This window comes from Microcaecilia unicolor, chromosome 1, assembly GCF_901765095.1.
Source record: "Microcaecilia unicolor chromosome 1, aMicUni1.1, whole genome shotgun sequence".
NCBI classification, from domain to species: Eukaryota; Metazoa; Chordata; class Amphibia; order Gymnophiona; family Siphonopidae; genus Microcaecilia; species Microcaecilia unicolor.
The window spans coordinates 92,812,305-92,828,449 of record NC_044031.1 but is presented as its reverse complement, the minus strand read 5'-3'; the positions used below and the strand labels follow the sequence as shown (position 1 = coordinate 92,828,449).

Here is a 16,145-nt window from a genome sequence, read left to right as displayed (position 1 = left end):
GTAAAAGAAGCGTGGATTGTCATCGGGCCTTCCCTCACACTGTCTGTCCCGCCCTCTGCTGACGCAACTTCCTATTTCCGCAAGGGGCGGGACAGACAGCGTGAGGGAAGGCCCAATGACGATCCTCGCTTCTTTTACTTGCAGGCGCAAGGCGCTGCGCCTTGTCTCTCCATGGCTTCTGAAATTTCTTTAAAGGTAGGGTGCTCAGCTGGTTGGAGGGAGCTGAGGAGGGTAAGCACTGGGTCGGGGGGGGGGTTGTTGATGCGCTGAGGGGGGTGTCATCATGCTGCACCTGGGGGGGGGGGGGGGGTGCACGGCAAACCGCCCCGGATGGCAGCCCTCCTTGCTACGCCACTGTGTTTAATCTATCACTATTTATCTATATAAATATATTTTTTACACACACACGCTCATATATATCTATATCATCAAATAAAAAAGTTTATTCTAAGGTTCATACAAGTTCTTTATAAATTTCATTGATTCAGTTCTACATGTGCCTTAATAGAAAATGATTTAGCTGGGTCTTCTACTGCAGAGAAGCCTTTTTGGACTTACAGAAAGGCACAACAATCATGTACAACTGAGATGAAAAATGATTTAACTAATGCTGCAGCTTTGAAGCTCTATATTATTCACCCTCCCACAGGTTCATACACACAGACTCCTGCTAACCTACCATCTGTACACTCTTTTCCAGTTCCTGAGGGATTGCAAATGTGGATGAAGGAGCCTGAGTGAGAGGCCATGCACCAGCCTGAAAGAAAAAGGCATAAAAAAAAACAGCTAGCACATTGAAGTGGCAGCAATGCATCCAAGCCAATCAAAATAAAATGTCAAGCCTTAAACTTCCTTCTTCTTCTATGAATTCCAAACTTTTATAATAAATATCAGTACAAAGTCTTGATGACTTTGCCCATGGTATCCCTTAAGACATGGGCACAATTCATAAGTGAGATAACAGTAATTAATGTCTGCAAATCCAGAAGTCCCAAGAGTCTCAGTACAATACAGGTTACTATGGTTTTCATACAACTGGGAGAGATTACAGACTGATTCTCTGCTTGCTGAAAACTTCAGTAATGAAGTGTGCATATAAGCTAAATGCTTCAAATAACATTCAAAATCTAGTGCTCATTTGGTACAAAGAAGTTTTTAAGTTGTAATAGCTTAGGCCAATGCAATTGTAGTGAAAACAAAACCCTGTATGTTATCTGCATAGATCTAAGGTGGTGCAGATTACAAATACTTTTACAATAAATAAATTCATACCTGTAACACATATATTTGAAAACTAATTCCCAAATCTATCATGGTGTCCTGGTTTCTGATAAAATTGTTAAATTTATTGTTGAGATCAGCACTGACGCTCATATCTGTATACATTCGGTGGAGTTTGCTCGTGAACTCATAACCACAGGCTTGCTGTAAGACATAAGTAGAAAATACATCTAATAAAGCTATACTTAAAAGATTTTAGAGTAATATATAAAAAGTATTTTTTATTTAGTACAAATAGATTTCTCATACAGACTTTCTCCTCTGGTTTCCCATGGTTAAAATATGCTATATGCTATGCTATATGATTCTTATACTCCGCTAAGTTCAAAAGAGACTTTAAGCGGATTTCAAACAATAAATGCTTCTTTAGGAGAATTTACAATTGCAAAAAAACAAACATCTTTCTCATCAAATGCACATCTCAAACATTAATTACAGTTAAATATCTAATATATTGAAACTAAAAAGCATCTTTATCAACTACAGTCTGAGGAAGTTCCTCAGAAACTAAAAAAAAAAACACAACAAAACAGCTTTCTTATCAAACAAAAAGACTAACACTTTCCTGAAGGTGTAATTTAGATCAAATTGCTTTCAGCTTCCAAAATTGGAAAAAAGGTTTTTTTGATAAAGCCTTCATATGTGATTCAAAAATTAAACCTTAATCAACTATGATTCCCAACACTTATGAGTGGTCTTCCATCATTAGTTTCTCACCTGTACCCAATTTCAAACACTTAGCTGTCAGCTTCTCATAATCTCCAAACTAAACAACCTTAGTCTTTAGTCTATTCAATTTCAGAAAATTAGCTTTAGCCCAATTATCAGTTTTGACGACATTCCCTCAAGAAAGTCATAGTATCTTCACACTTTTCTCGAGCTTCACCCAGAAGAAAGAGATCATCAGCATATGAATAGATCAATATTCCCAAGGTGGACAGCATGGCTCCCATTATACTTAGATAGACATTGAATTATTATTATTAGCATTTGTATAGCGCTACTAGACGCATACAGCGCTGAACATCTGACATAAAGAGACAGTCCCTGTCAAAAGAGCTTACAATCTAAATAATACAGACAGACAAGACAGTTACGGGTGAGGGAAGTAATGGGTGAGAAGGAAGGAAAGGACAAGGGGAGGGCAATTGAGTATTGGCTAGGAGCTAAAGGCAGCAGTGAAAAGGTGGGTTTTCAGCATAGATTTGAAAACAGGTAGAGATGGAGCTAGACGTATAGGTTCAGGAAGTTTATTCCAGGCATAAGGTGCCGCGAGAAAAAAGGAGCGAAGCCTGGAGTTAGCAGTGGAGGAGAAGGGGGACAAGAGGGATTTGTCCAGTGAACCGAGTTCACGGGGAGGAATGTAGGGAGAGATGAGAGTGGAGAGGTAATGGGGGGCTGCAGACTGGATGCATTTAAAGGTCAGTACAAGAAGTTTAAACTGTATGCGGAATCGGACAGGGAGCCAGTGAAGTGACCTGAGGAGTGGGTTAGTGTGGGTAAAACGATTCTGACGGAAAATAAGTCGTGCCGCAGAATTTTGGACAGATTGGACAGGAGAGAGAAGGCTGAGTGGAAGACCAGTGAGAAGTAAATTGCAATAGTCCAAGCGGGAGGTGACAAGGGTGTGGACAAGGGTTCTGGTAGCATATTCAGAAAGGAAGGGGCGAATTTTGCCAATGTTGTAGATAAAGAAATGACAGGTTTTGGCAATCTGTTGAATATATGCAGAGAAGGAGAGAGAGGAGTCAAAGATGACTCCAAGTTTACGGGCCGAGGAGACAGGGAGGATGTGAGAGCCATTAACAGAGATAGAGAAGGGGGGAAGAGGGGAGGAGGGTTTAGGGGAGAATAAAGAAGGTGACAGCGGTGACCTTTGAGGAACTTTGCAATCTGCATTCCACTGCAAGGACACGTTAGAATCCTTTCTTACACTATATATTCTCCTCTATAAAAACTCACTAAACCATTTCATAACAGTACCACGCACTCCAACCTAAGCCTATTCAACAGTTGATCATGGTTCACTGCATCAAAGGCAGCTGATATATAGAATAGGAGCAAAATCATTTGCTTTCTCTCACTAAGAGCCAGTCTGATTTCAGTTACCATTTCAAACAACAAAGTTTCAGTACTATGTAGTGCTTTGAAACCGTGCTGTGAAATATGAAGAATATCAAATTTGCTCAAGTAGTCACATAATTGAGTATTTACAACAGATTCAATATGTTTAGCAAGCCATGGTATGCTTGCCACTGGTCTATAATTTTCAGGCTTAGACAAATCAGTTCACATTGATTTGGTAACAGGAGTCAGTATGCCAAATCAAGGGGGTAACTCCCAGTATTCAGAACAGTATTAACAAATATTGTCCTTTAGATTGTAAGCTCCTTCAAGCAGGGACTGTCCTCTGTGTTAAATTGTACAGCGCTGCGTAACCCTGGTAGCGCTTTATAAATGTTAAGTAGTAGTAGTCAACCAGACACCTATGTCAGAGGGTGCTGTCTTAAGTAAATAGGAAGGACAAACAACTAAGTAACTAGCTTTCTTAGATAACCTTTTGAAGTAGATATTAATAGTATTTCTATCAACTTCCAAAAATTCATTCTATAGGATGTCTCCTTTTACAGAGTTACCTCTTTACTTCTCCTGTTGCTCCCACCGTTGACAATCCTGTCTGGTTTCAACAAGATTTTGCCTAATAATATCTATTTTAGTGCTGAAATAATTTGCCAACTCATCTGCTGTAGGATGTATTTCATGTGAAATCATCTGCACCTTATCAGTTGTTATCGATGAGTTAAAAATTTGGAAAAGATGTTTTGATGAATTTTCTGAATCAGCTATCATTTTTCCATAATATTCCCTTTTTGACACAACTACAGAAATCGTATATATTTTAATCTCTTCTTTCCACTGTCTATAAATACCAGGATCTTTAGTTTTACTCCAGGATCTCTCTAGCCTCCTACAGCCCCTCTTAAGATTTGCCAACTCTGGTGTATTAGATTGTAAGCTCTCTTGAGCAGGGACCGTCCTTCCCCATGTTTAAACTTGTACAGCGCTGCATAACCCTGGCAGCACTATAGAAATGCTAAGTAGTAGTAGTAGTGTATACCAGTGATTTCGTTTTAAACAGTCATTCCTTTTTTTCAGAGGTGCTAATTTGTTTAAATATAAAGACAATGCATTATTCCAAACCAGTAGTTGTTGTATCTCTGACTTTAGTTCTCACCCCACTTTCTGCCAAAAAAGTTCTGCATCAATTTTTCCCCAGCCAAGACAAGTATTAATCTCAGACTTTGATTGAAAATTCTTAAATGATCTTAGAAACAAATTCAAAACAAAATGATCTGTCCAAGGAACTGCATCCCACTTCTTATGTCCTATTAGTGTCTCTGGATCATTCCTTTTAGTGAAAGCCAGAAAATCAAGCATATGACCATCTTTATGTGTCACTTGATCAGTGTCAATCCTAAGATCCAATTGCAACAGAAAGTTTAAAAACTACTGTACTGAAACATCACTATAATTTCCCAAGTGTATATTCATATCTCCTAAAATAATTAATTCCTTAAAAACAAGCGTATATCGAGTGCATATACCATTCCAAGATCCGAGAGACCTATAGATTAAAATTATCCCGTGTTTTTCCTTCTTCATAAAATCAATATGTTGGCAAACCATCACTTCTAAACCCATCTCCATAATGTTTTCTACCGTTGTGATGGTAAAAGCACCTTTATAAATAATAGGTAGCCCACCTCCCTTCCTGTCTTGTCTGGGATTATGTTAAATATCCGATAACCTATAGGACTAAGTTCTAACACATGGGAAGAATTAGGGTCTGGCAACCAAGTTTCTGAAATAAAAGTCGAACCTACTTGTGTATCATTAATCAGGGAAGAAAAATCCACCTAGGCGGATGGACAACGAAGTCCCACAAAATCAAACAGAATGCAGGGATAAGTGGGAAGTGGACCACAAAACTTCAGAAACTGGGACAGTTAAATCAGAAACTGATAATTGTTTATTAATGACTCGACACATATCTGTGTTTCGGCCACAGGCCTGCCTCAGGAGTCTCGATGGTATATAAATGTGTATTGGGAAAAAAGCAAAAAGGTCTTCAAAAAGACCTTAGTGAAGTCTTTAGGTCAAAAAATGCAACAGCACGTCACGTAGTGTCTTATTACAGACTGAGCATGCATTTAAGTACAAGCATTCAATTGACCCATAATCCTCTTCAGTAGGAACCCTGTAAATAATGGGAGGGTACATTATACACCTACCCTTGTCTATCAATCTTTTCTTCCGAACATTATCATAAATAGTTCTAACTCCCCATACCACTTCTGGAATCCGTATACATGATGTCATATAATCTACCAAATTACCCAAATCTCTACTTACTCTATTCCTGTGGCGTACTCGTTTGTAATCTGATTGTATTACGGTATTGATAAACCTACTAACTACCCCACATTTTCCAACTTCCGATTTTCTACCCATCCCAACCCTAGCTAACAAAGCTGTAAAAGTAACAACCAAGACATTATGCTTTTACAAAAGGGTCTTTTGAACAGTGTGTCTTCACCTCCAATAGCCCTAAAGTTGCCCACAAAGGTGCAAACTAAGGTGTGTGACATGCCCCTTAAGCGTGCCTCAGACTTGGCACGCTGATAAGGTTTATCCGTGAAAGCGTGATGAAGCTGCTGCTGATGTCATGAGGGGGCGGGGCTTTGTGCCATGCTATTGGACAACGAGCAGGAAAGGGTCTCTAGTTGAAAGCAGATTATGCTGCAACCCTGCTCTTCCGAGGAGCACAGGAAGCAGACAGGATGGTAGAAGTTCCTCAGACGGCATGCTGATAAGGTTCCTCTGTGAAAGCGTGTTGAAGCTGCTGCTGATGTCACGAGGGGGTGGGGCTTCGTGCCATGCTGTTGGAAAACAAGCAGGAAAGTGTCTCTAGTTGAAAGCAGATCATGCTGCAGCTCTGCTTTTCAGAGAAGCACAGGAAGCAGACAGGATGGCAGAAGTTCCTCAGACTCAGCATGCTGATAAGGTTCCTCCATAAGAGCATGTTGAAGCTGTTGCTGATGTCACGAGGGGGCGTGTTAGTGAACACGTGATGCTGCTCTCTCTCGAATCGAACTTTTGAAGGCTGTTCCCCCCAGAGAAACATCTCACATATACTCAGTCTCTGGTTCACAATCTCTTCTGAAATATAACCTTCATATATTTTTTCATATTTGAAAAACTGAGAGCTATGTGCCTCAATTATATGGATGACGGCCTTACTAGTATTAAAGTATTTTAATAAGCTAGATTGATTACTTCTATTACACTCATTTCCCCCAAGTGACAGAGCCTATTGGGGAGGCTCCATCCATCTGTCCATCTATGCACACAGGCAAGCATGCAGCCCCATGCTTCATACAGCCCCTGTCACCCTAATAAGAAACACTTTACCTTATCTTTTTATACTCAGTCCCCCAAACAGACAAGTATGAATTTGCAAATGGAGGAAGGTGAAATGCACTATTTTCCCATACTGCAAGTGTGCACTTTCCAATGTATTTATTTAAATCAACGTATATTCTGCCAAATTTAATCTAGGGACTGTCAAGGGCATTTTACATCCATAGCAGTAAACATCCACAAACTCAGGCCTCTTAAAACAAAGACTTAAAAAAACAACCTAGAACATATATACCATTATTGCAAGAGACAATGTGTTCGGTTCCCCATCATGCTTGAGAGGTTGCAGGTGGTCAGGCACCTTCTTGCACAAGTAGTGGGAATGTCGCCATGCATCCATTTTTGGGTGGCAGACAGAAATGTTCTTAATGCTCACCTTTCCAATTCAATTATCTCCTACAGTCCGCTTGCTGAGAAGCTGGGCAGGGCAAACTCAGCTCAGGTGCCATGATCATCTGATTGAACAGGTATTGGCTGCTAGATTCACAAGCGCCTGCATGTGGAAGAGAATTTCTATACTGCAGTGCTCAGGTGCAAGAAGGTCCAGCTATTAAGAAATTATCCTTCAGGGATCGAGGAGAGCTTTTAAAGTTCAAGTGTATTTGGAGCCCCTTTCTTTGCTATTACTCAAAGCCAGAGTGAAGCTTGTTATGTTTATTAGGTATCTGCTGATCTATGTTAAGTTGTCAAATCTGCACTCCCTCGTGTGTATGGATGCATTTGGGTTTTGAAATATTTTATTTTGTGTTATGTTCCCTTACTGGAATGTGCTTAAACAGTGTTAGAAAAAGAAAAATAACTCAGAAAACAGAATCCAAAAAACCTCAAGAATCGCCAAAAGCTTAGCCAAACAATCAATCCTTGAGAAGCCTACCGCCCAGTAGCATCTATCCCATTAGTAGTCAAACTAATGGAAGGACTGGTGACCAAACAACTTAATGACTACATAAACAAATTCACTATACTACATAAGACACAATCAAGATTTCGACCCCTACACAGTACTACTTACTCTCCTAACCAAATTCAAGCAGGAAATAGCAATAGGCAAGAGCATTCTCCTCCTCCAATTTGACATGTCAAGTGCGTTTGACATGGTTAACCATAACATACTGCTAAGACTCCTAGAATACTTCGGAATCGGTGGTGGCACTCTCAATTGGATAAAGGGTTTTCTAACCACCAGAACATATCAAGTGAAATCAAACACATACATATCGTCACCGTGGAAACCAGACTTCGTAGTACCGCAAGGATCACCACTATCACTGATCCTTTTCAACCTCATGACTCCGCTAGCCAAGGTCTTAACCCATTTATCTATGCTGACGTCACATTATACATCCCCTACAAACATGACCTGGCAGAAATTACCAATGAAATCAAGCTCAGCTTAAACATCATGAACTCATGGGCAAATGCATTCCAACTAAAACTCAATACAGAAAAAACACTCATCATCTCATCCCAATACAACACATACAAACCCACACACATTAACACCCCAGGATACACTCTCCCTATCTCGGACAGTCAGAAAATTCTCAGAGTAATGATCGACCGTAACCTCTCACTACAGACCCAAGTGAAATCCACGATAAAGAAAATGTTTTTCTCAATGTGGAAACTCAAACGTGTGAAACCATTCTTCCCAAGGGAAATATTTCGTAACCTGATACAGTCAATGGTACTAAGCCACGCAGACTACTGCAATGGAATCTGTGTGGGATGCAAGGATCAAATCATAAAGAAACTTCAGATCACCCAAAACACAGCAGCCATGCATATATTTGGAAAAACGTGTTTTGACAGCGCCAAACCACTCCGAGAAAAACTGCATTGGCTACCAATCAAAGAACTTATCACTTTCAAAATATGCATGATTGTTCATAAAATTATTTACGGCGAGGCACCGGGATACTGATAGACCTCATCGACCTGCCAACCAGAAACACCACAAAATCTGCACGATCATACCTAAACCTCCATTACCCAAGCAACAAAGGACTCAAATACAAATCCACCTATGCATCCAGCTAAATACAAATCCACCTATGCATCCAGCTTTTCCTACCTAAGCGCACAACTATGGAACGCACTGCCAAAAGCAGTTAAAAGTGCGCTCGACCACCTAAATTTCCGGAAAGCACTAAAAACAGACATGTTCAAAAAAGTATACCCCACCGACCCAACATAAAAGTACCTGGATACCTGCGACACAACGTAAGCAAAGACCGTAATGAACATATCCTAACTCTTCTTCTCCCTCTCTAAGTTCCCCCCAATTGTACCTACCATATATATACCTCATTCTACCACAATATCACCTTGTATTCTTGTATTTGCTCAGACCGGAATCGGCTAACGCCGTTTACGGTACCATGTAAGCCACATTGAGCCTGCAAAAAGGTGGGATACAAATGTAACAAAACAAAACAAAATAAATAAATAAATAAATAAATAAATAAATAAATAAATAAGAGCCACAGTTAAACAAATTCCACAGAGCTGGAAGAAACACTGAACTTATTTTATATTTGATCTCAATGAAATTTTCTGTCTGTATAGGCAATGCAGTGCTCTGCAATTCACAACACCAAAAAGAGGATCTTCAAGTTCCGAGAGAAGAGGACATTTCTCTGGTAAGTGAACACTATTTTGCTTTGTGCTTTGGGAACTTAAAGATTGGGGTTTAAAGGAGGAATTGTAGGTTAGTGTTAGGCAAAATAAAAATATAAATGCATTTTATCAACTAATCTCCATAGTCTTTTCCACTTTGTTTTAAAAACTTTGTACCACAGCATTAACAAATAGAATCTAGCAGAAACTGCAGAATCTAGTTTAGATATCCCCAAAACAGGGAAGATAGGGTATCCTGATAGTGAGGTTGCAAAAGAGACCATAGTAGATCAGGTGTCCTTAAATAAAATAAAAATCAGACAAAAGATTGCAAATTAATACTGTCAAGTACTAAGCATGATGTAAATAGTAACAACAAACATACTTTGAAATGTCTATATGCAAATGGCAGGAGCCTAAGAAATAAGATGGGAGAGGTAGAATATATTGCATGTCTGAGACCTGGTGGGAGGAGGATAACCAGTGGGACACTGTCATACCGAGCTACAAATTATATCGTAGTGATAGGGTGGATTGAATTGGTGGAGGGCTAACATTGTATATTAACGAGAGCCGTGAATCAAATAGATTGAAAATTTTCAGGAAACAAAACACTTCTTGGAATCACTGTGGATTCCATGTGTAAAGGGGAAAAGGATAGTGATAGGAGTGTACTACCGTCCTCCTGACCAGGATGAACAGACGGATGCAGAAATGTTAAAGGAAATTAGGGACGCAAACAAACTGGGCAACACAATAATAATGGGTGATTTCAATTACCCCGATATTGACTGGGTAAATGTAACATTGGGGCACGCTAGGGAGGTAAAATTCCTTGATAAAATCAAGGACAGCTTTATGGAGCAGCTGGTACAGGAGCCAACGAGAGAAGGAAAAATTCTAGACCTAGTCCTTAGTGGAGCGCATGATCTTGTGCGGGAGGTAATGGTGCTGGGGCCGCTTGATAACAGTGATCATAATATGATCGGATTTGATATTAGCTTTGAAGTATACATAGGAAATTAAATACGTTAGCGTTTAAATTTAAAAAAGGAGACTATGATAAAATGAGAACGTTGAAAAAAAAACAAACTTAGAGGAGCGACTGCGAGGGTCAAAAATTTACATCAGGTGTGGATGCTGTTCAAAAACACCATCCTGGAAGCCCAGGCCAAATATATTCCGTGTATTAAAAAAGCAGGGCGGAAGACCAAATGACAGCCGGTGTGGTTAAAAAGTGAGGTGAAGGAAGCTATCAGAGCTAAAAGAAAATCCTTCAGAAAATGGAAGAAGGAACCGACTGAAACTAATAAGAAACAGCATAAGGAATGTCAAGTCAAATGTAAAGCGCTGATAAGGAAGGCTAAGAGGGACTTCGAAAAAAAGATTGCGTTGGAGGCCAAAACACAGAGTACAAATTTTTTTTAGGTATATTAAAAGCAGGAAGCCAGCAAAAGAATTGGTTGGACTGCTAGATGACTGAGGAGTAAAAGGGGCGATCAGGGAAGACAAAGTCGTAGCGGAGAGATTAAACAAATTCTTTGCTTCGGTCTTCACCGAGGAAGATTTGGGTGGGATACCGGTGCTAGAAATGGTATTCGAAGCTGACGAGTCGGAGAAACTTAATGAATTCTCTGTAAACCTGGAGGATGTAATGGGGCAGTTCTACAAACTGAAGAGTAGCAAATCTCCTGGACCGGATGGTATTCATCCCAGAGTACTGATAAAACTGAAAAATGAACTTGCAGAACTATTGTTAGAAATATATAATTTATCCTTAAAATTGAGTATGGTACCTGGAGGGTGCCCAATGTAACGCCGATTTTTAAAAAAGGTTCCAGAGGAGATCCGGGAAATTATAGACCGGTGAGTCTGATGTCGGTGCCGGGCAAAATGGAACAGACTATTATTAAGAACAACATTACAGAGCATATTCAAAAGCATGGATTAATGAGACAAAGTCAACATGGATTTAGTGAAGGGAAATCTTGCCTCACCAATCTACTACGTTTCTTTGAAGGGGTGAACAAATATGTGGATAAAGGTGAGCCGGCTGATATTGTGTATCTGGATTTTCAGAAGGCGTTTGACAAAGTACCTCATGAAAGACTCCAGAGGAAATTGGAGAGTCATGGGATAGGAGGTAGTGTTCTATGGTGGATTAAAAACTGGTTAAAAGATAGAAAACAGAGAGTAGAGTTAAATGGTCAGTATTCTCAATGTAGAAGAATAGTTAGTGGGGTTCCCCAGGGATCTGTGCTGGGACCGCTGCTTTTTAACATATTTATAAATGACCTAGAGATGGGAGTAACTAGTGAGGTAATTAAATTTGCTGATGACAGAAAGTTATTCAAAGTCGTTAAATCGCAGGAGGATTGTGAAAAATTACAAGAGGACCTTAAGGACTGGGAGACTGGGCGTCTAAATGGCAGATGACGTTTAATGTGAGCAAGTGCAAAGTGATGCATGTGGGAAAGAGGAATCCAAATTATAGCTATGTCATGCAAGGTTCCATGGTAGGAGTCACGGACCAAAAAAGGGATCTAGGTGTCGTCGTTGATGATACATTGAAACCTTCTGCTCCGTGTGCTGCTGCGGCTAAGAAAGCAAATAGAATGTTAGGTATTATTAGGAAAGGAATGGAAAACAAAAATGAGGATGTTATAATGCCTTTGTATCACTCCATGGTGCGACCGCACTTCGAATATTGTGTTCAATTCTGGTCGCCGCATCTCAAAAAAGATATAGTGGAATTAGAAAAGGTGCAGAGAAGGGCGACGAAAATGATAAAGGGGATGGGACGACTTCCCTATGAGGAACGGCTAAAGCGGCTAGGGCTGTTCAGCTTGGAGAAAAGGCAGCTGAGGGGAGATATGATAGAGGTCTATAAAATAATGAGTGGAGTTGAACGGGTAGATGTGAAGCATCTGTTTACGCTTTCCAAAAATACTAGGACTAGGGGGCATGTGATGAAGCTACAATGTAGTAAATTATTTATTGCATTTGTATCCCACATTTTCCCACCTATCTGCAGACTCAATGTGGCTTACAGAGTTTTGTTATGACATTGTCATTCCAGGATATCAGATACAATTAGCAATGCACAGAGATTAAGTATGGGAAGAGAAAAAGGAGAGTGTTAGGTGGGTAAGTATATAAGGTGACCTTTCGTTTTGGCGTGGTAGTTTAGTAAGGCTATAGGTTCTCTTTGTAGGCCTTGTTGAAGAGGTATGTCTTCAGAGATTTGCGAATGTTATTTCGTCAATAGTTTTCAGGGCTGTAGGTAATGCATTCCACAACTGCATGCTTATGTAGGAGAAGGTAGTGGCATGCATCAGTTTGTATTTTAGTCCTTTACAGCTTGGGAAGTGCAGAATGAGAAATTTGCGGGATGATCTTATAGTGTTTCTGGGAGGTAGGTCCACGAGGTTTAGCATGTAGATTGGGGCGTCTGTGTGAATGATTTTGTGTACAATTGTGCAGATCTTGAACGCAATGTGTTCCTTAAGTGGGAGCCAGTGAAGTTTCTCTCTTAGGGGTTTTGCACTTTCATATTTAGTTTTTCCAAATATGAGTCTTGCGGCAGTATTCTGGGCTGTTTGGAGTTTTTTGATAGTCTGTTCTTTGCAGCCAGTGTACAGTGCATTGCAGTAATCCAGATGACTTATTACCATTGACTGTACCAGGGTGCGGAAGATGTATCTCAGGAAGAAAATTTTTCTTCACTCAACGTGTAGTTAAACTCTGGAATTAGTTGCCAGAGAATGTGGTAAAGGCGGTTAGCTTAGCAGAGTTTAAAAAAGGTTTGGACGGCTTCCTAAAGGAAAAGTCCATAGACCATTATTGAATGGACTTGGGGAAAATCCACTATTTCTGGGATAAGCAGTATAAAATGTTTTGTACTTTTTTGGGTTCTTGCCAGGCATATTGTGACCTGGATTGGCCACTGTTGGAAACAGGATGCTGGGCTTGATGGACCTTTGGTCTTTCCCAGTATGGCAATACTTATGTACTTTTATATAAGTCCACAGCAACCAATGAGCAGAAAAACCAAAGCAGACCTGGAGTCTGAAAAATTCTTTGAGAGAGGCCCGACATAGCCACATTTCGTCAAATAGGCTGCATCAGGGGTTAACAAACCACTAACAAGGGGTAAAGCAAAGCTTCTCCTGGCTAGTAAAAGCACGTCCAAGACTACAAACAGCAGCTCCTGAAAAGCAGATAAATGTAGGGGCAGAGCCATAGTTTCTCAATTTCTCAGACTCCAGGTCTATTTTGGTGTTTGCAATTCTCTTCTCATGGATATGTCACCTCAAGCTAAACACCCTACAGTCAAACCCAAGGAGGTTTAAATAACAGGAGACGATGTCATGTGACAAGGCTGAAGCCGTAGCTGCCACCTTGATACACTCAAACCAAAGCAAACTATTGGTCCATGCCAAGCCACGCACAGGCAGTCCTTATGTCTAATAAGCATTTGCTATTGCCTTGAGTGACTCAATATGGCGGCAAGCTCTGCCTAATGGGTCAAGCACGCTCCCACTGTTTCCTGTCAATTAAATCTCCTTGGGCAAGCCTGAGTACAGGCAGAATGTGTGACCTGCTCAAGATCAGCATCAGTGAGGATAGAGGAGGAGGGCATTCAGTCTGTGTTTTTAGACTGCACAGGTCTGTGCTCTAGCCAATATATTATGAAGGTCCTCCAACTTATGATGATGTAATTTCCAAGTAGCAGTCACATAGTATGTTTAAATTTTTTATTGATAAACGACAACATAAATTTTGATACAATTCTCAGCATAGATTACAGAACCAAATGTCATTTAAGAAGCTAACACCATTGTATAAATTACAATTATAGAAATTTGTTTTTTTCCATTTTCTCCCCCCCCTCCCTCCCTGTTATACATTGTGTTCCAACATGTTATAATAAAATAGCAAATTAGCTAACAAATTGAACTATTCCAACAAATAACCTATGCAATATTGGAACTGCCAGTCCCTCCACTTCCCCATGTATTCCAATCCCCCGATTGTGTCCTATCTCCCCAACTTCCAAGAGTCCTCTACAGGCAACAGCTCAACGGGTAACATAAGCTGAAACATATATAATCATTTAGACTCTGTGAACAGAGGGGCCATTATTCTGGTGTAACATGCATAATATATCAATGGAGAAGCCTCACCATCTCGCCAGAATCCAGCCCAGACCAAAGACTTTGGCTCTTATAGCCTCCAGTCTGTCCCCCAGATCACAAAGCGAGGGTGGCCAATCATGTTGGCTAGTCAAGCCAGAAACCATTCGCTCTATCCCCAATATCGGAGGCATACCCCGTCACCAAATAAACTAAGAAAACACAGAGCCAAATTCTCCGTAAGTCCAACATTCCTCTCCCCACTCCCCATCCTAATCTCCCCACCCTCTTTTAAACAATTACAACGCTATAACTCATCCACTCTATCTCACACCACCCAACCCCCCATCACCCCCACCCCTCCCTACATGTGTGATAACTAAATGTTCAAAATGTAGCTTCTCCCTTTAGGTGGTAATGTAACCCATAATGGCTCCCACATAGCAGTCACATAGTATAAACAACAAGATATTTGAGTCTACTAAAGTTCATTTATACTCAAGCTTTTAGAACAATAAAATCCCATGTGACAATTTTCTAAAATCACAGCATTTTCTGATCTCAAAGATATTTACTCTTTCTCAGGAAACAAGCTGTGAAGAGGTCTATCTTATTTAGCATGTTCAAGCATGAAAGAAGCATGTCAAGAAGCTATAATAAAATCTTATGGTCTTAAAGATCTAGTTCAAAGGAGATTATTTTATGACAGATAGGCAAAATAGACAAAACGTAATGTAGATTGTCGGCTTATATGATGTACACTACTACTCCATCATCTGCACTATGTACAAATAGATGGATTACAACATTTACAAGTTGATGGCGAGAGTCAAAAATGAAAATGTGACAAATACATTACCAGACAATGCTCTATTTGGAAAGCAATATTGTTTCAGTACCTTTAATTTGTTGATCATGGCTTCTTCAGAATCCATAGACATAGATAATCCATGAATTAATCGTTTTGCCAACATTCTGGCATAGAACTATATAAAGGAAGAAAGTTAAAACTCAAAGTCAGGCACATATTCCATGTTTCTATTTCTTGCTCTTGGCAAGCTCAGACAATTATGTTGCCCTTGTTGTCTTCTCCAGTGCATTTAAATGTCTTCAACACATTCTGAGGTCAACATTCAAAAGCATACATGTGCAGCCACCAGGGATGCTCGCTACATAATTGTTTTTTGTTTCTGTTTTTTTAAAGAATATCTTCTAGGTACTGAAAGGATAGTTTTGGACATATAAATTGTCATACATCCGAATTATTCATTTGGAAAGTGGATAGGATTTGGGTGTCCCATGGGCGGTGTTACTTAAAGATAAACACCTAAGCGGCAATATTCAGCTGCTAAGCATATGGATTATACATCTAGATGGGTCACAGGACTTAGATACCTGAAGTTATATGTGGATATTCAGAGGCATTACTTAAACAGACTGCATTGCTGAATATATGTATGATTTGAAATGTTGAAATTAGATGTTTCAAATTATATGTTGAACTTTCCATTTTATTAATTCCCTTGCATCCTCTTCTGGTGTGCATTTTCAAATTGTGGGTTGATGTTTTGTCTATGTTCTACATATTCTAAGGTTTACAGATTCCACAGGCATGATGACAGACTAACT

General features: G+C 39.9%; 1 protein-coding gene across 1 annotated transcript in view; it reads right to left on the bottom strand.

The window, feature by feature from the left end:
- CUL2 (cullin 2) overlaps nt 1-16,145 on the bottom strand; it is a 419,462-nt gene that overhangs the window by 84,397 nt on the left and 318,920 nt on the right. Inside the window, exons 16-18 of the mRNA XM_030199038.1 lie at nt 15,416-15,502; nt 1,273-1,425; nt 680-757 (exon numbers count right to left, since the gene is read on the bottom strand). Coding sequence (XP_030054898.1) covers nt 680-757; nt 1,273-1,425; nt 15,416-15,502 — 318 coding nt within the window. The remainder of the gene's footprint in view (nt 1-679; nt 758-1,272; nt 1,426-15,415; nt 15,503-16,145) is intronic.